Consider the following 21,745-nt stretch of genomic DNA (forward strand, 5'->3'; position numbering starts at 1 on the left):
GGGCTCCAGCCCCATCCACCTTGACTTCTGGCTTGTGCCTACCCAGCCCCTCTCCCCAGCCTTGCTTGAGCTCTTCTGGTCCTGGCTATGTTCCTTTTCTCCAAATTCTTAAGTATTCTTAAGTATTCTGATAAGAGATTACTGAATTATTAAATTTTCCAATATGTCTCCTGATTCTACTTTAAATCTATAATGGCTTTCATATATACCAATAAACCACTAAGAATTTCTATATGATAGCAGCCAAAGAATAAACACCTAGGAAGTTAACAGTAAATGTGCAGGAACAAAATGAAGAAAACAAAAACCTTTATTCACATACACAAAAATGGATGTGAATAAGAGAAACTGACCATATTCCTAAAGATGTATACTCAATATTATAAAGCAGGAATACTCAATATTGTAAGACTATGATCCAAGGGCCGCTTACCTATTTTTTTAAATAAAATTTTGTTAGAACACATTTATTTATTTTTGTATCATCATAGATTTTGTGCTACAATGGCAAAGCTAAGTAGTTGCAACACAAACAGTAAGGCTCAGCTAAGGAGCTGCAGCACAAACAGTAACATGGTAAATATTTAATACCTAAAATATTTACTATCTGATCCTTTACAGAAAGTTTGCTGACCCTTGTTGTAAAGATGTCCATTCTCTCCAAATAAATAAAGGAGTTTTATGCAATGTCAAACTCCCAGCAGGTGAGACCACAAGTATTCAAACATATTATAAAGCTATAATAATTAAAAAGCTATATATTTGTACAAGGCAAATACAGACCATTGAAAAGAAATAGAAGGTCAGAAATAAATATAAGAATTTAGCATATAAGATGGCATTTCAAAATAGTGACTGAGTAAAGGATTTATTTTATAAACAGTGCTGGAATAACTAGATAATTATTTAGAAAAGTAATAAAATCCCATTCCTACAGTGTATTACACACCAAAATAAATTCCAGATTAATTGACTACTTTTCAATAAAAATGAAACTATTACAGAAGAAAATACAGGTGGTCTCAAAGTAGAAAAGGCATTAATTGTGCAAAATGTTAAAAGAATCCATGAAGGAAATAGATTTGATGACGACTTACAAAGTAAAAGTTTTGGCATATCAAAGATAAATACAAAAGGAGATTCTTTGCAACCCCATGTTATAGCAAAAGATAGATACAAACTGAACAACTATCAATAATAACTGATTAAATTATAGTACAATCACACACTGGAATATATGCAGAGATTAAAAAGGAGTCAGCAGCTCTATAAGTACTAATATGAAATAATCTTCAAAATATCAAGTTAATATGAACATTTAATATGTTACTATATCAGTTATCTATTACTACATAACAAGCCATCCCAAAACTTAGTGGCTTAAGAAAACAATTTTTATTTCTCATCAATCTGTGGGTTGGCCAGTCAGTTCTGCTGGTCTCTCCCTGGCTCACCCACTCAGCGGCACTCAGCTGATGGGTTGGCTGTGGAGCTGAGCACAGCTGGGACAGCTGGGATACCTGAGCCATTCTTTCTAAAGGAAACTGGACTAGGAGACTCCTGAACATGGTTGTGGGGCTCTTCCATGAAAGTGAAACAGAACACAGGCCTCTTAGGGCCTAGACTAAGAAGCCACACAACATCATTTTCACCACACTCTACTGGTAAAAGCAAGTCACAAAGCCAGCCCAGATTCAAGGGGTGAGGAAGTAGACTCTACCTGCTGATGAAAGGAAGGACAAAATCATATTCAAAGGAGAAGAGATAAATAAAGATAGGCAGGCTTTATCAGGAGCCATTACTGTAATAATTCACCACAGTTATTGCTTATATAGAAATAAAAAAAAAGGAGGGCTTACATCTACAAAGAACACCTCTAAAAAGAAGAAAAAGAAGCTGGTAAGCAGTAGTTTCCTCCAGAGAAGAAAATTTGGGGAAAGGAATAGAAAGGAGACTTATCTTCTGCTTAATACCCTTTTGTATCTTTTATTTTTTTTATCTTTTATTTTTTGTATGCTGTACATTTATTACTGCCTCAAAAATGAATGCTATTTAAGATATTCTGCATATTGAATAAATTAATTTAATTGAATGACACTGAAAACTTTGGGAAAAACCATCTGTAATACCTGTGACAAAAGGTTAATCTTCATAATATATAAAAAGTTTACAAATCAATAAGAAAAAGACAAATACCCCACCAAAAAAATGGACAAATGTCATGAATTCGTAATTTTCACACACACACACACACACACACACACACACAGACATGCAAACACATGCCAATAAATGAAGCAAAATAAAAGAGCAAATACCATTTCCATCTATTGAATTAGCAAGTAATATTACAAAATTTTTAATACTGATATTATCAAAACTAGAGGAACTAGCATCTTCATATACTACTAGTGGGAGTATAAATTGATAATACATTTCTGAAAACAAGTATGTGTATATTTACATATCCTTACATATAAATACAATAAACCAATATATTAAATACATCAAAAGCCTTAAAATTTACATACTCTTTGGTCTAATAACTGAAATTTTGCTGACACATAGGAATATATACATCCATATAGGCACTTTAACTTTTTATAGCCCAGAGAAAAGACCTCCAGATAATGAAACTGACAATCACCTAACAAAAAGGCCAGGTTTTTTACTGCCTGAAAAACAGTTCCTGGACCCAATTCCAATGTATGTGTGGAGGCTTCCCCATACCAACAGCAATTCTCACCCTACTGGTTTCCAACAATTCAACTCATTTCTGACACTATCTATCCAGAGATAAAATCAGATTCCACAGTTAAAGGGCTCAGTCCCATAAGACCACCTCCACTTCAGATGCCAGGGACCCACTGGCTATAAATCAGAGGTTCCCACCACCCCCTCCTCAGGTTCTACTAATTTGCAAGGACAGCTCACAGAACTCAGGAAAACCCATTTACTCACTAGATTACTGACTCACTATAAAGGGACATTAAAGGATCGAATCAACAGCCAGAACTTCTGGGTTTTTATGGCAGCTGCATTATTACATAGGCATGATCGATTAAATCATTGGCCATTAGTGACTGATTCAACCTCTAGCCCCTCTTCCCTCCCCAAAGGTCAAGGGGTGGGACTGAAAGTTCCAACCCTCCAAGCACAGGGTTTGTTCTCCCGGCAACCAGCTCCCACCCTTGGGTGGGATCCATAAGTCACCTTCCCTCAAGCATTTCCAGGAACTGAGGACAAGAGACCAAATATTACTTCACCGCTGTTGCCATTCAGGAAATTTCAAGGGTTTGGGGAGCTATGAGCCTAGAACTGTGGCTGAAGACCAAATATATATGAGATAAATATAAATCACAACACCACACTGCTTGATCACAATGCAGTGAGGCTCAGTAGTTGACAAGCCCACCTATGCTCAAAGAGCTTCAGATTCACATTTTAGAACCTCAGCCTTTAATAGACATGGACAGCCAAGAATCATCCGTTTAAGGAAAGCCACCAACATGAAAGACAGACAGCAAAACAGAGATAATGCAAGGTATAGAAGAAATATTTAAACATTTTTTAAACATTTAGTCAATTATACCTCAACTGAAAAAAAAAAACTACAGTTAATATCCTACAGAAAAGAAAATACTGCATCCATAAAACAACAATATGTGTTGCGGGTCCCCAAGCTTACAGATCAAGGCCTCCAAAATGCAAAAGGAAGATAATTTGCAACCTGCACTTTTGCACCTGCCCAAATTATCAACCAAGCTTAAAGTAGAATTAAAGATATTTTCAGACTTTCAGGAACTCAAAAATGAACCTCCTCGTCTCCTTTTCTTAGGATGCTATTGGAGTACACGCTCCAACAAAGCTAGAGGGTAAAACAAGAAAGTAAGATATGAGATTCAACACTGGAAAGAGGCAAAGGGAATGATACAGTGATACAATGAGAGCTGCCTGGCAGACCTAGACAACAATCAGTGCAGATTAAAGCAGTTCCTCCATCAATCTTCTCACCTTCCCATGTCAGCAGATGGCATGACCATCTACCTACCCACTCACTCAAGCTAACAAAGAAGTCATTCTTGATTCTCTCTCAAAACCTAAATTTAACGTACTCATCACTTTACCTCTAAACAGCTTATAAATACATTCACTTCCTTCCATCTCCATTGCCACCACCATATTCCAAGACTCCACCATCTCTCACCTGGTCTATTGTAATGGACAGCTAACTAGTCTACCTTATCCTGCACAAGCCATTTTCCATATAACAACCAGTGATTTTTTTTAATATAAATAAGATCATGTCACTCTGCTTAAAATCCTTCAATAGCTTCTCATTCCACCCAGAATAAAATCCAAGTTCCCAAATATGGCCCACTGGGCTCTGTATAATCTGGCCCCTGACTATCTTTAGAATCTCATTTCCTTCTCACACTCCCTCCCTATAGTCCAACCACAGTGGCCTTGCAGATCCTTGAACATGGGAAGCTTTCTCCTGCCTTTGAACATGGTATTCCCTTTTTACAGCAAATTCCCCAGCTCTTCGTTGAATTATCCTCATCTTTCATGATTCACCTTTAAATGTCATTTCCTCATAGAGAGCTTTTCTAACCATCAGTTCTCAACTAGCCCCTCACCAGGTCAGTTTCCCTTCATTTCCTTTCCTCCATGAGTTAAAAAGAGGGGATTTTGTTCAGTGAATTACAGTACATCATAATAGAACAGTATGCAACCATTTAAATGAAGTTATTGAGACTTCCCTGGTGGTCCAGTGGTTAGGACTCAGCACTTTCACTGCAATGGCCCAGGGTTCAATCCCTGGTAAGGTTACTAAGATCCCACATGCCACATGGCATGGCCAAAAATATATATAATAAAATAAATGAGGTTATCAAAAAATATTTAGGATATATGGTTAAGCAAGACAAGTTTTAAGTATTAGAATAAAATGGATGAGGAGAAATTTTTCTACCAGCTATCATGACATACTATAAAGTTGTAATGGTTAATACAGTGGGAACTGGCACAGGACAAGGAGGCTGACTGATCAGGACAGAAAGCCTAGAAACAGATCCATGAGTGATGTAATCCTGACTTAATAAGAGAGGTAGCATTGCAAAGCCACAGGCAAAGGATGACCTTTCCAATAAATGATGCTGGGACAACCAATTATCCATTGGGGGAAAAAACTATACTCCTATCTCACAATATATTTTACAGAAAAAATAAATTCCTATTTAAAGACCAAAAAAGGAAAACTTTAAAATTCTTAGAGAAAGATATATTACTTTTGTGTAGGACAGAATTTCCTGAAGTGGTCCCTTTCTCTCTCTTACAAATACACAAACACACACACACACATACACACAAGCACAAATCTAAAAAGGAAAATATTGATGAATCTGACTTCATTAAATTAAAACTTCTGGACATCAGTAGCACCAAATTAAGAACATAAGCCACAGACTAAATGCAGATATTTGTAATACATGTAACTGGTGAAAGATTAGTATCCAAAATACACAAATAATATTTTAAGATCAATAAAAATATATATAAACAATCCACTTAAAAGATGGGCAGGGCTTCCCTGCTGGCGCAGTAGTTAAGAATCCGCCTGCCAATGCAGGGGACACAGGTTCGCTCCCTGGTCCGGGAAGATCCCACATGCCACGGAGCAACTAAGCCCGCGTGCCACAACTACTGAAGCCCGTGCTCCTAGAGCCTGTGCTCCACAACAAGAGAAGCCACCACAATGAGAAGCCCACACACCACAACGAAGAGTAGCTCCCCATTTCTGCAACTAGAGAAAGCCCGTGTGCAGCAATGAAGACCCAACACAGCCAAAAACAAATAAAATTTTTTTTAAAAAGAGTATAAAAAAATTAATTAATTAAACAAGAATCCTGGCCTTAATACTGACAGCCTAGCAACGGAGTTTAGAAACACACATAATCTTAGATAAGGTAGAAAGATTTAGATACCATACAAGAAATAAAGATGAATTGCGATTAAAAAAACAACAAACAAAACTTACTTTGCATAGATTCTTGCCTATCTATTCCTTCTGTGAGTCAGACCTAGAATATAGATACTCTGGTACCTCATCTCTTCAAGGGCAAGTAGCTATATATAGTAACAAGACTGGTTCTTATGACCTCTAAAAATCAGTCTCCTCATTTTATACCTTCCGTGTACACTGTGTCCTACAGGGTATGCGCCATTTGAGTTAATAGAAATTCCAAATGTTAATCCCAATTCTCATAACTGAGTGCTGCTGATCTAAAAGAAAGGGAAATGCCAAAAGTGACACACCAAAAGAAAAAAATTCTCTTCTCTAACTCTGCCATTGTTTTGCTATAGAAACTTGAGGAATTCACACTTTGGTTGATGGAAGGACTGAGGAAAGAATTGTTAATGAGCTTCGAAAGAACTTTCATGAATTTTTCAGCCAAGTACTACATAAAAGGCATCAATAATGCTCTAGATTAATAAGGCTTTTCACATCATTTTATGTGTAGCAGCTTCGTTAATGTAGGTAGAGGTATTTTTATTCTTTTTTTAAATCGAAAGAAAGTTAATTTCATAAATACTACACGTCATTAAACACTGTTTCAAATATTTTTCACAGAGCTAGTCCAGACAGAGCCAGGTTTAGTGGATTCATTTCAAATTGATCATCAGATCCACTATTTGCATTTAAACACTCAACTAAACATTCAGGATTTGGGAAGCCCCGAAAAGGGAGTCTACAAAAAAGTAAAGTGACCTTATGTTGATGAATCCAACTGTTCTCTCAGAATACCAATAAAAGAGTAGGAAGTTCAGGTTTACATGTTTATATCAGCCTACATAAACCAGTCCTCTGGCCATCAATCCCCTCTCATGTCTTCAATACCTCTGAAAAGAATGTTTGTGACAAACTAAAGAAAAAAGACCTTTTTGAGTGTCCTATCCATTCAAGCCAGTAAACATCCCTGGTACACAGATGTGGTTTTTTTGGTTTTTGGGTTTTTTTTGCGGTACGCAGGCCTCTCACTGTTGTGGCCTCTCCCGTTGCGGAGCACAGGCTCCAGACATGCAGGCTCAGCGGCCATGGCTCACGGGCCCAGCCGCTCCGCAGCATGTGGGATCCTCCCGGCCCGGGGCATGAACCCGTGTCTCCTGCATCGGCAGGCGGACTCTCAACCACTGTACCACCAGGGAAGCCACCAGATGTGTTTTTTTTAATGACAACTTTAATGAGATATAATTCACAAACTATAAAATTCACCCTTATAGGTGCATAAATCCGTCATTTTTGGTATATTTACAGAGTTGTGTAACCATCACCACTAACTAATTTCAGAACATTTCATCACCCCAAAAGGAAACCCCAGGGCTGCTGATTAATTAAATTGAAGGTAATACCAGATCTTTTAAAAAGCAGCCTACCATTCCAATAAAATGTCCAACTAACCTAATCTTCTCTAACTTACTACCTTATATCCAGGTCTTCAGCTTAGTCTGAAAATAGCAAGATTTGCAGAAGGCAAAAACAAGAGAGCTTAAAAAACAAAAGCTAGGGGCTTCCCTGGTGGCGCAGTGGTTGAGAGTCCGCCTGCCGATGCAGGGGATGCGGGTTCATGCCCCGGTCCGGGAAGATCCCACATGCCGTGGAGCGGCTGGGCCCGTGAGCCGTGGCCGCTGAGCCTGCACGTCCGGAGCCTGTGCTCCGCGACGGGAGAGGCCACAACAGTGAGAGGCCCCCGTACCGCAAAAAAAAAAAAAAAAAAAGCTAAAAGAGAATCAAGAATGTAATGTTGGGGCTTCCCTGGTGGTGCAGTGGTTGAGAATCTGCCTGCTAATGCCCTGGGTTCGAGCCCTGGTCTGGGAGGATCCCACATGCCGCGGAGCAACTAAGCCCGTGAGCCACAACTACTGAGCCTGCGTGTCTGGAGCCTGTGCTCCGCAACAAGAGAGGCCACAATAGTGAGAGGCCCGTGCACTGCGATGAAGAGTGGCCCCCACTTGCCACAACTAGAGAAAGCCCTCGCACAGAAACGAACACCCAACACAGCCATAAATAAATTAAAAAAAAAAAAAAAGAATGTAATGTTTATAGTAAGAAAATGCTCAAAAAATGATGGGGATATGCTCAAAAGCCAACTTGACAGGGCTCTCAATGACAAAGGCTGGAACAATTGAGCCAAAAAAATAAATGAATATAGTATTTGGATTATAACCAAAAGAATAAAATAAATACCTAAAAATTCATACTGACATAAATAAATAACAGAATAAATAAATAATTGGGGGGGTGGGAAGGAACAGTGCTTCTTTACAGAATTCAAATTACTAAATGTGGGAGGAATAGGGACATTAAAAATCACCCTTATACAAGAACCACAGTAACAATTATTGCAGGCAAGAACAATTAATGGATGCCGAAATTAATGGACAAAAGTATGATGAGAAACAGAACATCTGCACAGTCTCAAAATGTCATTCCACAAGACACTTACGAATTACAAAGGGAAAGTCAGTTAACTTTACAGTAGAGAAACCTGGTACACACAATCTTAACCAAGTGGTCAAAGTTAATATACCAATAACTAGACTTATGAACATCATGTACTCCCTGATTTGATGCACTGAAAATGGTACAACATCTCTTCTGTAGTATTCTTGGGTGGAAAAATAATGTGTTTCTCACTCTAATAAAGGGAAGACCTTAGGCAAACCTGTACTGAGCAACATTTTACAAAGTAACTAACCAGTGCTACCTTTAAAAGCTTCAAAATCATGAAAGACAAAGAAAGACAGGAACTGTCACAGGTTGGGAAGACTAGGAAGACATGACAACTAAGTGCAATTTGTATCCTGGATTGGATCCTGGACCAAAAAAGGACATTAATGGGAAAACTGGCAAAATTCAAATAAGGCTTACAGAGTAATTATCATCACGTAAGGATGCTAATTTTCTGTAGCATTTTTGTTACTTTTCTTTAAGTAAATGTATTTCAAAATAAAAAGTTGGGTTTGTTTTTTTTTAATTGGGGTATAGTTGTTTTACAATGTTGTGTTAGTTTCTACTGTACAGAGAAGTGGAGTTCCCCGTGCTATACAGCAGGTTCTTAGTAGTTATCTATTTTATACATATTAGTATATATATGTCAATCCCAATCTCCCAATTCATCCCACTCCCCACCCACCGCTTTCCCCCCTTGGAAAAAGTTGGGATTTTAATGCAACATTTCTGGCCTGAGATATTACTCTTTCAACTCAGTTGTGAAAAATGACTCATTTTTGGCTAGCTATTATAATTTTCCTATTAGGAGAGACTATCAAATAATGTCAGATTCACAATCTCAAATCCCAGCTCTTACAGTGCATACTGAATTGCAGAAGACACAGCAAGAAAACAAGTCAATGATGAAAAACACACTTGCTAAAAACCACACGGCACACTGTTAACAAAGAGATATGCCTTTTTAAAAAAAGAAAAAGAACATTCTGATCATAAAGCGATGGCCCACAGCACAGCTAAAACAACTTGAAACATAAAATGTCAAGAACTGGACAAAACCAGTCAACACGTGATAAGGTCATGACTTGATGAATTTCTGTGGTGTTCAATTTTTACAAGCCTGGTGAGAAAGGTTTGCTATCAGGTAAAGCTTGGATTGGTTCTGGTACATACCCTGATTTCAAGTCAGTTATCCTCAAACAGTTTGTAGCATCCAGTCCCACTTTCCCATTGCGGACCACGCTAGATATGAATGGGGAGAGCATTGGAGAAATTCGGTTCAAGGCCACTTCCGGAGACATTTTAACTTGACTTGCAAATCACCACTGAAAGGAGAAGGAAAGAATGATGATCAGAATATCCAAAGGAATGAGATATAACAAGCTTCCTGGAAACCAGCACAGCACACAGAAGTATCTCTTACATGATACCTCACTTCCTGTCTAAGAGCAGCCTCTTCCAATGACCCCCTGGAAGAACCTATCTCCCTACTGCTCACCTACTCGGGACGCAGACTTTTCAGGAGCAGCAGCAACCCCTGAAATCCAATTTCCTCCCCCTTTCCAAAGCCAGTTTCTACGTTGCCTCACTGTACTTAAAAGCTGTTCCACTCTATCTTACAACTGGCAGGTCCTACTTTAGTTGAAGCCTCAAGAAGTCTTCACTGAAAATTCTCTTCCTCATCACACAAAATACACACACCACTAGGTTAGGAATCCCTCCCTCTGTGTCCCCACAAAGAGTAAGAACTTGATTGATAAAACTATGTAAAATTCTAGAAGAAGCATATCCTACTTGCAATTGTTACTTACTAGAAATTATTTACTTCTGCTATACCTCTCTTAATTACTTCCCCTCCACAGTGTGTTATAATTACCTGCTTAGTGATCTCTCCCCTGCAGAACTTTTTTTTTTTAATATATTTATTTATTTATTTAGGCTGCATTGGGTCTTGGTTGCTGCGTATGGACTTTCTCTAGTTGCAGCGAGAGGGGGCTATCCTTTGTTGCGGTGCGCGGGATGCTCATTGCAGTGGCTTCGCTTATTGCGGAGCACGGGCCCTAGAGTGCAGGCTCAGTAGTTGTGGCGCACGGGCTTAGTTGCTCCGCAGCATGTGGGATCTTCCTGGACCAGGACTTGAACCCACGTCCCCTGCATTGGCAGAAGGATTCTTAACCACTGCGCCACTAGGGAAGTCCCCTGCAGAACTATCTTGAATCCCTAGTGTTTAACAAAAGTACCTGGCACACACTAAGCACCCAATAAACATCTTTTAATAACTATGTGAATAAGGAGACAAAAGCTAGGGAAATATTTAGGTATGAAGAGAAGACATTATGCCCTGAAAAAATTTGGTAGAAGATAGCATATCTGAGATGTGGCAAAAATCTACTTAACAATTTTTTTTTTTTTTCTTTTTGCGGTATGCGGGCCTCTCACTGCTGCGGCCTCTCCCGCTGCGGAGCACAGGCTCCGGATGCGCAGGCCCAGCAGCCATGGCCCACGGGCCCAGCCGCCCCGCGGCATATGGGATCCTCCCAGACCGGGGCACGAACCCGTATCCCCTGCATCGGCAGGCGGACTCTCAACCACTGCGCCACCAGGGAGGCCCTCTACTTAACAATTAAATCATGAAAGCACACACATATCCAGATATTAAGCAACACAAACTAATATGCATCTAAAAGTTTTTGACTTTAAGGCACTAAGAAGTTCTTAGACTTGAAAATACAAAAGTAAAACCAATAAATCATCTCTAAATTACTTGGAAACCCACGGGGCTGGAGGAGGGAGTACCTGAATTCCTCTTAATAGATTTCTAAATGAAAGCCTCCACTTTCAGAGGTGAATAAGTCAATTTAAATGATCATTTTCTTCCTCGATCTGAAAGGATAATCCCACATCAAAAGCAAATTAATTTCCTGCAAGTTACAATTACAAGTAAATGATGTTCTCGTTCTAGTTTTCATATATTATGCCATATGAGGATTTACAGCTCCCTGCTAAACGTTGAAAACTAGTACCTGTTTTAATCACTTCAGAGTAGTAATAAAGGGCAGGACTGCAGTGATCTTTCAAAAAATAATAACACTGTGACCCTACATAGTGATGACACCCAGAAGTACCTCTGAAGCAGAAAAAGCTTTATACTTTAGTACTCAATCATCCTTTCTGCAAATATAAAACGAACTCCTCTTCCGACCACTTAACAGATTATCTTCCTCCACCATTCCAATATTTCATCACAAAATATGAATAAACATCTAATGCACTGTATTCAGTCATTAAAATCATGTACATTTTCATAACACTTTATCACTTATAAAGAGCTTCAATATACATTACAGCAGTGGACCTTCACAACTCTGGACAGTAAGGCATATATTAGAATTCCCATTTTACAGATGATATGGATAACTTTTCTAATTTGTCTTTGAATAGTATACTAGACCATATTATCACTTTCAAGTCTATTTTTTTCCTATTCTGCAACATTTCCACTTTTATTTCTACCCACTGATGTCACAGTTCTTGAAAGGATGCTTATCTAGATCATATGCAAAACAGAAATACTCATCTTGGAAAAAGCAAAAGGACCTTACCTACTTTACAAAATTATTCTTCCATGTATTTCCCCACAATACCTATTATTATTTTATCTCTCATTTCTATGAAAAAGGGAAACAGAACCAACACATTCTGAAAATCTTCTGAGTATCAAGCACTATACTATACATCTCTATCTGTAATTTCATTTACTTCCCAATAACTACCTTGTTCTCTGATTAGTATTATTGTTCCCATTTCACAGATAAGAAAACTAACACTCAGCAAGACTAAGTCACTTGTTCAAAGTCACAAACCTAGCAAGCAGAAGGATCAGAATTCAAATTCAGATCTCTCTCAAAGTCCACTATACTCATCTTCTTCTCAAATAAACATAACTTCAATCACCAAAGAGAAAAGCATCACAGTGAATTTATGTTTCTTTTAACGCATACATCTAGTAAAATGAACAAAAAGTCATGAATTTAAACTAATGGTTGCTTGACAACTAGAAACAAATTAGACTACTCTTGGCCTACTGCTGAAGCTGGCCTGAGTGATTCACTAGGCAAATGCTAAAGGGAACAAACCTGCTCCAGAAACCAAACTATACTTCAGGTGACAACACCCCATCCAATTCAGCAACTGTCATGACCTTAGAATGACACCTGAAGGAATGAATTTGTCTTTGTTTCCAGAACAGCCATAATACTATCTTTTGACAGTGCAAGATTTCATGCAGCATTAAAATGTTTCAACCGTAGCTGTTGTGACTTCTCTGAGGAAAAAAAAAAAAAACCTGACTCCAAAATCAGAGGTCACCAAACAGCCAAAAATGATGGCTCTTTGGCTTTTGAGCCAGGGACACGGATGAGAGATCACCCCCCCAGTAGTAGCTTTTACACATCAAAGCACAATAATACACCCCAGATAGTCAAAATTTTACAGTGGCCAGCCTCCCTTGAATGCTAGTTGTGCATTTTCTATTTCCTGGTTTTGACGTATAACATACAGAAGGAAAATGCAGAAATACAATTTTTACAGGGGTCTGCTGCCTCAAGATAGGGTCACATGAGGTCCTTTGATGGGTAGTCTGGGGAATACAAAGACGTCTAAAGCATTGCCTAGTTTCTTGCAATTAAGATGGGATGACAGGGCTTCCCTGGTGGCGCAGTGGTTGAGAATCTGCCTGCTAATGCAGGGGACACGGGTTCGAGCCCTGGTCTGGGAGGATCCCACATACCGCGGAGCAACTAGGCCCGTGAGCCACGACTACTGAGCCTGCGCGTCTGGAGCCTGTGCTCCGCAACAAGAGGCCGCGATAGTGAGAGGCCCGCGCACCACGATGAAGAGTTGCCCCCGCTTGCCACAACTAGAGAAAACCCTCGCACAGAAATGAAGACGCAACACAGCAAAAATTAATTAATTAATTAATTAAATCCTACCCCCAACATCTTTAAAAAAAAAAAAAGCGCTCGTAAGCCTTTATGGAATGCTGCTTTCAAAAAAAAAAAAAAGATGGGATGACAAACACGGAAACGTGTGACCAGCTTACGTCATGGAACGGAAAGGGGGGTGGCGTCCTGCTGCGTCACGCCGACGTCATACAGCGCACGAGGGAAGTTACACTGGGGAAGCAATTTCTCCAAGGGGCAACATTCAAGAAAAACAAGTCGGCTCGAACCCAAAGAATGACCACCCCGCTCTAAAAGGGGACATCTAAAAGGGGACGCTCTTCCTTCCCCCAAATTGTATGAGTCCTTCATCAGGCGGGAAGGAGGGAGCCTGAGCTTATTCAGGGACCAGGGGGCGGGCTAAGTGTGGAGAGAGCAGCCTCTGGCCTTGGGGGCTCGTTCTTGAGGAGACCAGCGTGATGGGGATGAGCAGGGCATCTTTGGAACAGGGGCCTTCTCTATAGGAAGAGAAGGCGAGCCCTGGGCATATTTAAACCACGGTCCTCAGCGCCACCTGTGCGACTCGGGATCCAACCTCCCCGCACCAGCCCCAGTCCAGGTACCTGGAACTTAGTCCGATCGGTAACCGGCGACTACGTGGGGGTACAGGTTACCCGAGCGCGCCCCCGACCGACGCACCAACCTGCGCGCGCACCGCGAGCCACATGCGTGCGCGTCCCCGGACGTCCCGCCCCGCCCCGCCCCCTCTGCGGCCCAGGAGCCGGGCGGCGTGCGCGTCCCCGGCCGCGCCAGGCCGGGCGCTCGGAAGGGCGTCCCTGCAGTGCCTGAAAGTTACTTCCTCAGCGCCTGCCTCGTGCGCGGCGAGCTGCGCGGAGCGTGGAACGATTAGGAGGGCTGTGTAACGGGAGGCTGTGCAGGGAGACAATTGCTGGGAGAACTGGGGGCAGTAGGTGGGCGGGGTTATTTCGGGCATCCAGGTGGGCGACCCGCGTGGGCGTGCGGAAGGCCCGCGTCGTTATGGAGCGTGGGAGCGGAATCTCTGGTTATGGGGTCGGGCAAAGGTTAAAGGGCAACCTCCAGGTGGGAGAGCGCCGACTTTAAGCAATGGCCGCGTCTGGGGAACCCGGGAGGCAGTGGCAGGAGAAGGTGGCGGCGGCGGCGGCGGCGGTGGTGGTGGTGGGCTCCTGCATGACCGACCTGGTCAGGTTAGTCCGGGGCCCTCACGCAGAGTCTGCGGCTGGAGCGAAGGGCGGACTGCGCTCTCTCTTCTCGCTGCCTTGGCACTGGGGCTTTGGGGATGGAGAGTGTTGACTTGTGGTGTGAGCTCCTGGTTTCCCCAGCCCGCAGCGTGCCTCGATAGGGTAGAAGAGGCAGGGTTTGAGTTTGTAAACGTAACTGTCAGATTAGGGAACATAAAGGCTGGGGTGTAGGGAAAGCTCTAGTGTAACTAGCAGCGCCTCCAAAGACCTGCTCCTGTTTTCTTGACCAGGCTGCTGAACTCTCCTCTGGCTAGCCGAGTGACTTTGGTCACGTCATTTTACCCCCGAGAATATGCCCACCTCACAGCGTTGTTTTGAAGACTAAATGAACTAAAGTGTTTTGAGCTATAATACTATCCAGATTGGGCATTATTCGTGTGAACGTGTATAAAATGAGTGGAGCAGAGGTCAAAATTTTAGGCGGTCATCTTTCACCATATTGATTGTTGGCTTTCCCGCATTTCATCTTTACCGCTTATTTTTCAGTATTAGAGTAACCATAGGCAAACCTATGGTTTACCTATGGCAAACCAAGTGTGAGTCAAAATAAAAACCCGTAAGCACAATATTTACAACCATTAAAAAAAGTGATCAAATAAACAATATTTTAGATGAAAATAGTTGAGTTAGGTCAGTGAGATTGGATGAAGAGATCTTCCCAATTTACTTTTTTTTAATGAAAATGGCTTTTTTTGATTGTAAAAGCAATGTTTATTTATTATAAAGAAAAAAAAATATCCCAAGAAATCCTACCATTCAGGTTGCTTCAGTTTAATTTTTTGGTGAGTGGCATTTTAGATATAATGCTATTTTTTAATTATAAAATAATAAATGATCATACTACAGTAAGACTTTTATCTGTCCTGCAACCTTTCTTTTCCAAAGGATAGCCGAGAACCTGGAAATATTAAATAAAAAGGCCTTGGGACAATCAGAATAAGTCACCAAATCCCTGCACTAAACCACCTGTGTTTTACTTAGAAAATAGTTTTAGGGCCTTCACATAACCAACTTAATCTTACATTGTTTAAAATGTTTATAAACTAGGTTATCACATTTCCAGACCGAGATTAGAAAGGTGGAAATTAGAAAGGGGGAGAGACTGCAAGGGGCAGGTATAGTAATCACCAAAAACTTGGAAGTGAGGAGAGTGTATCAACAAACAACAAAAGAGTTTTAAATGCCAGGAGCCTGGGGAATTCCCTGGCGGTCCAGTGTTTAGGACTCTGTGCTTCCACTGATGCGGGCCCAGGTTCAGTCCTTGATCAGGGAACTAAGATCCTACAGGTGTGCAAGTGTGGCCAAAAAAACAAACAAACACCAGGAGCCTTTTTTTTTTCCACAAATATTTGAGCTACATTGTGCCAAGATAGATGTGTTTCCTTTAGTGACAGAACATAAAGTCCAATCTAGTTCTGGACATTCGGTGAAGAGGCCTACACATCTTTCTCTAGAGCTAGAGTCAGCAAACCTTTCTTCAAAGGGCCAGATAGTAATTATTTTAGGCTTTCTGGGCCACATTTGGTCTAGGTCACATATTTTTTATTTTATTTTTTTAACAGGTACAGAATGTGAAAACTATGCCTTACAAAATCAGCCTGCAGGCCATAGTTTGCTGACTGCTGTCTAGAGCATCACCGTCTGACAGCTCACTATAGTAATTGATGTTACTAGCGCTGACTCTTTTCAAGAAAAGGGAATATGGTAATCGTTAAATTTTATATACAAATGGGGCACGTGTTTTATCTTAGAAATAGTTCCATCAAATATACTTAAAGTTTAGTTACATAAAGGAATAAACCTCAAGATATCTAAAATAATTCATTCCTTAGAAAATCCATCTAGCTAAAATTTTACCATAATTCTATACGTGAAGTACAGAAGAGAAAGAAAGCTAAATAATTTTCCCATGCACCCTACCTGAATAAGAATGCCAGGGTTAGGGGCTTCCCTGGTGGCGCAGTGGTTGAGAGTCCGCCTGCCGATGCAGGGGACACAGGTTCGTGCCCCGGTTGGGGAAGATCCCACATGCCGCGGAGCGGCTGGGCCCGTGAGCCATGGCCACTGAGCCTGTGCGTCCGGAGCCTGTGCTCCGCAACGGGAGAGGCCATAGCGGTGAGAGGCCCGTGTACTGCAAAACAAACAAACAAACAAACAAAAAAAAAAAACAAAAATTTGCTGTGCAGGCTTTCTCTAGTTGGGGTGAGTGGAGGCTGCTCTTCGTAGTGGTGCACGGGCTTCTCATTGCAGTGGCTTCTCTTGTTGTGGAGCACAGGCTCTAGGCGTGTGGGCTTCATTAGTTGTGGGTCGCAGGCTCTAGAGCACAGGCTCAGTAGTTGTGGCTCATGGGCTTAGTTGCTCCGCGGCATGTGGGGTCTTCCCGGACCAGGGCTCAAACCTGTGTCCCCTGCATTGGCAGGTGGATTCCTAACCACTGCACCACCAGGGAAGTCCCTAGATAACCTTTCTAAGGTCTCTTCTCTTGCCATTTTCTTTCCTTTATAAGATATCCAGGTTTCTATTCTTCACATGAGTCACTATTAAAACTTTTATTAGTTTCTGCTTTATAACAAAGTCAATCAGTCATACATATACTATTAAAACTTTTATTCCCCTATAATTCTCTCCCACAACTTTGCTAACAAACTTTTCATGATTTCTTTTCTGATTACTTCTGCCTCTGAAGATCTTTACAAAATACCTGAGTATAGGATTTTTATTTAAAAGCCTGCTTCTGTGATAAACTTGAGTCCAAATTCACTGGTTATGGTACATATCATGATTGTATTATTTTTCTATTGCTTCTGTAACAAATTACCACAAACTTAATGGCTTAAACAATACAAATTTACTACTTATAATTCTGCAAGTCACAAGTCTGACACAAGTCTCACTGGGCTAAAATCAAGTTGTAGGACTGCGTTCCTTTCTGGAGGCTCTAAGGGAAATCTTTTTCTTGCCTTTTCTACCTTCTAGAGGCTGCTCACACTCTAGGGTCATGGCCTCTTCCTCCATGTTCAAAGCCAGCAATGGCATCACCCTGACACTCACTCTTCTGCCTCCCTCTTCTACATTTGAAGAACCCTTGTGATTTCATTGGGCCCAAATGGATAACTCAGGATAATCTCGTTATTTTAAGGTAGCTTATTAGCAGCCTTTATTTCCCCCCTTGCCATGTAACATTACGTATTCACAAGTTCCGGGGATTAGGATGTGGACATCTTTGAGGCAGGGTTGGTCTGGGGGGTAGGGCATAATTCTGCATACCACAGTGATTAAAGTCAAAAAATCTTATAATTCTTAGAGCTTGGAGAATCATTGAAGCCTATCAGTCCATCCTCCACATTTTACAGATGAGGTAATTAAGAGAGGTTAAGTGACTCACCCCAAATCATACAGCCAGTTAGTGGGAACCCAGGTTTCTCAACCTTTATCTTTCCATTATATAATTGTACCTCTAACTCTGGCTCATATTTATTGCCCTTTTCATGTACAGTTCATTTAAGGGCTTATAGTCTGTGCATTCATTAAGTGTTTACTTTGTAAGCTGGCAAGGAATAACTTTATAATGTTCAGGTCTAAAGATAGTTTCGTCATTACTCTTCCTTACTTCCTATCTAAGTTTAACCATAACCAGCCTGGACACCCATGCCTATACTGTAAAATCACTTTAGAAATAAAACTACTTCAGTAACTTAGCCCTCTTGGATGGCATCCAAGTCCAACTCACTTTATATATTACATTACTGTGTGCCAGACACTGCTAATTCAATCGGTGAGCAACTTTTTTCATTTCTAATTTCAGTCCACTATGAATAGTAAGCTCTATATACTAATAATTTTTAAAAATTATTAGCTCATCCAACATGACAATGAACATTATTTAATACCCACCTGTATTTATCATTATTCTCTTCCTCCTTGAACAATCATCTCTGAAGTTCCACACTGCAAAGGTAAGAGAAATCAAGTCTGTTCTTGTGGAAAATTAAGTCAAATTTCCTCCAAAGACAGATTCCCATGAGAACCCAACAACAGATGAAACTTTTTAGATGTTAGGCTCATAGACCTTGGTTAATCATGCTTTCACTAATCTTTATTTCTTATGACATGTGTCACCCATTTTTAAAATTATTCATTCAGCAAATATTTATTGATTTTATACCATGTGCCTCTGGACTTAACAAGGTGCAGAGGATACAGCAATGAAAAACCCAGCAAAAAATCCTTGCCTCATGGAGCTTACATTCTAGTGGAAGAGACAGACAGTATCAGTTAAAAATAAGTAAAATACATACTCCATTAGATAAATGCTGAGGAGGAGAATAAAGCATGAAAGGGGGATGAAAGTAGTAATTTTAGATCATTGGCCACAGAAAGCCTCACTGAGAAGGTGACTTGAGTAAAGACCTAAAGGAAGAAAGGAAGCAAGCCATACAGAGAACCAGAAGAAGAGCATATGCAAAGGCCTTGAGGCAGGAGCAGACCTCTTATTATCTGTGAACTACAAGGAGTCCAGTGTAGCTGAAGAAGAAAATAAGGGAGAGGGGAGGGCAATTGATGGTTAAAGGACATTGGGTCCTACCCTGGATGAAATGAAAGGCCAGTGGAGGGTTTGAGCAGACAAGTGACATAATATGACCCACAAGAGCAGAAACAGGGAGACCAGGTCAGAGTTAATTACAATAATCCAGGCAAGAAATGATGGTAGCTTGAAAACAGTGCAAGTGGGGACAAGTGGGCATCTTCTGATTATATTTTGAGGGTAGAGCTGACAGGATTTGCTGAGGAGTACGACATAGGTCAAGGATTACCCCAAGTTCTATGCCCTCTGCAAGTGGAAGGGGAAATTGATGTGTGCTGAGATGTAGAAGATTGTGACAGAGCAAGTTGCATAGGGAGAGGGCAGTATCAGGAGCTCAGACTGGACGTGTGAGATTTGAGATGCCTGTTAGACATCCAGCTGAAGGGGTCAAGGAGACAGTTAGATATATGAGTTTGGAGTTCAGAGGAGAGATCTAGCTGGAGATATGAATTTGAGAGTCATCAGTGTATAGATGGTACTTAAAGCCATGAGACAGGATGAGATCACTGAGGTCTGTGCTCCGAGGGCACTCCAACATTGAGAGGATCCATTTTACATAATTTATCTCTTGTCTCCCATCTCTCTGTACCCCTAAAACTTGCTTTGAGACAAGTTTAATACAAACCCATGTTTACATTTCCATAGCAATAGACTATGATGTCAACTAAAACCCTGTGTTATCCTTTTACATGCTCCAATTAAAAGTGATGGCTGGAGAGGTAAGGCTCATGTTCAACCAAGCATCTAAATTTAATCCTTGGCAAGTCAGGAAATGATTGCTTAATTCTCAAAAGATTTTAATTGCAAGGTGGCATAAGTGAATTTAGAAGCTTTTCGATCCAAAGTGGATGAAATGTTGGACCTAGATTACTTAAAAAATAAAAAAAGGCCAAAATTTTATACTGTACCTAGAAAAGGTTACGTGTTTGACATATTACGGTACCCTCTAACCTGCCTTCCACCAGAAGCTTCTTGGCTTGTCAAATTTAGAACAGAAAAATCTCTTTGGCAGTCACTTTTTCAGGAAAGTAAAAGCCAGAGGAATGTTGGTCCAAGAAGTATCATGCATTCCCAGTAGTAGAGGAATATAATATCATCCTTCAGTATTCTTTCTGCTCCTTAAATTGGTCTTCAAAGTTGCTTATCAGTTACCAATCAATCTTTAAATTAATGTTTCATTAAGCATGTTTCTGTCAACTGAATTCCCTAAATTCAAATGAAGTCATTCATGGGAAATTCGCTAATTTTGGTCCCTTCAAAAAAAATATGTGTTAAAAGGTAAATTACGTATGACAAAGAAAGAGCACCTATTGTTTGGTATTACTAAGCAGTCCCTTTTGCAATCCATTACTTGGCCAGCTCTTCCTACCCTAGTACCTGCATTCTAGGGAGAGCAAGGTGAAGTGGGCTTTGTGATGAACGTTGCTCCAGTATTTTGATTACTTGTACGTAATACTGAAATACTGAGAGCGTGCTAAGTGCGAGGGATCCTGCAATTAGTATAACGTGGTCATTGCTCTTGAGGAATTTATAGTCCAAAGAAGGCAGACACAAAGATAGATCATGGTAGTATGGTGTGCTAAGTACCTGCAGGTTCTGTGGGAGAACAGGGGAAAGTTCCTGGATAAGATCGCTCCTGAACCAAGTCTTGAAAAATAAGCAGGTGCTAATCCAGGAAAAAAAAAAAAAAGAAGAAGAAGAGGAATCATTCTGGCCAGTTGGGTAGAACACGTGGAGCGAAGTCATGGATGTGGGTATGCCAGGGTGTGCCAGGGACAGCAACCCCTGGGTCTGCACACTGATCATCAGATGGAAGATGTCCATGAAAGACCTCATCGGCATCGGCAGGCAGACTCTCAACCACTGCGCCACCAGGGAAGCCCCCTCCCATAGATTTTAATGTGCCACCAGGGTGGGGAACAAGCAATTTATCAGTAAAAGCAGGAGCTATGAAGTAGTGTGAATGTGGCAAAATGCTGTAGTAATTTGGAGAAATTACCCTTTGAGAGAATGGGGATAGGGTTATTCCTGACCCCAGGAAGGCATACTTGGCACAGATGAGCACGTCAATTTTTAAGTGGCACCATACCTGGTTATACAGTCTGTCAGCTGTGATAATACCAAGTGTTAACTCCTGACACATTGTATCACATGACACTGTCCAATGGATATCAGTTCTTGAATTACGTGAGTTCTGCTCAGGATAGTTACCTCCTAGTTAAGTGGCTGGATCTTCCTCCATTTTGACAGTGAGCATACAGTGTTAACACTTGACTGTAAGCTCAGTGAGGACAGGGTCTGGATGTCCTCAGAACAAAGCCTGGAATATAGTAATGCAATAAATGTGTGCTGATAGTGGACTGGTTATCCCGAAACGGGTCTGAGATGATTCCAGTATATTTCTTCCATAGTTATACTAAGTCAAAAT

At 40.8% G+C, this 21,745-nt stretch overlaps 2 protein-coding genes across 10 annotated transcripts in view; one reads left to right on the forward strand and one right to left on the reverse strand.

Annotated features, from left to right (window-relative positions):
- The window catches only part of BABAM2 (BRISC and BRCA1 A complex member 2), a 437,376-nt gene extending 423,187 nt beyond the window's left edge, over positions 1-14,189 (reverse strand). Inside the window, exons 1-2 of one of the 2 annotated variants that reach the window (XM_081253809.1) lie at positions 14,156-14,189; positions 9,686-9,837 (exon numbers count right to left, since the gene is read on the reverse strand). In XM_081253809.1, coding sequence (XP_081109935.1) covers positions 9,686-9,813 — 128 coding nt within the window. In that variant the 5' untranslated portion in view covers positions 9,814-9,837; positions 14,156-14,189. Of the gene's footprint in view, positions 1-9,685; positions 9,838-14,075 lie in introns of both variants that reach the window. The other variant, XM_081253808.1, reaches the window with a different exon arrangement.
- RBKS (ribokinase) overlaps positions 13,915-21,745 on the forward strand; it is an 81,927-nt gene continuing 74,096 nt past the window's right edge. For 2 of the 8 annotated variants that reach the window (XM_081253816.1, XM_081253817.1), the window contains exon 1: positions 14,243-14,678. In XM_081253816.1, coding sequence (XP_081109942.1) covers positions 14,578-14,678 — 101 coding nt within the window. In that variant the 5' untranslated portion in view covers positions 14,243-14,577. Of the gene's footprint in view, positions 14,072-14,237; positions 14,679-17,782; positions 17,872-21,745 lie in introns of those variants that run through there. The other 6 variants (XM_081253819.1, XM_081253814.1, XM_081253815.1 and 3 more) reach the window with 6 other exon arrangements.

This window comes from Mesoplodon bidens (assembly GCF_964165515.1).
Source record: "Mesoplodon bidens genome assembly, chromosome: 14".
Taxonomy (NCBI): Eukaryota; Metazoa; Chordata; class Mammalia; order Artiodactyla; family Ziphiidae; genus Mesoplodon; species Mesoplodon bidens.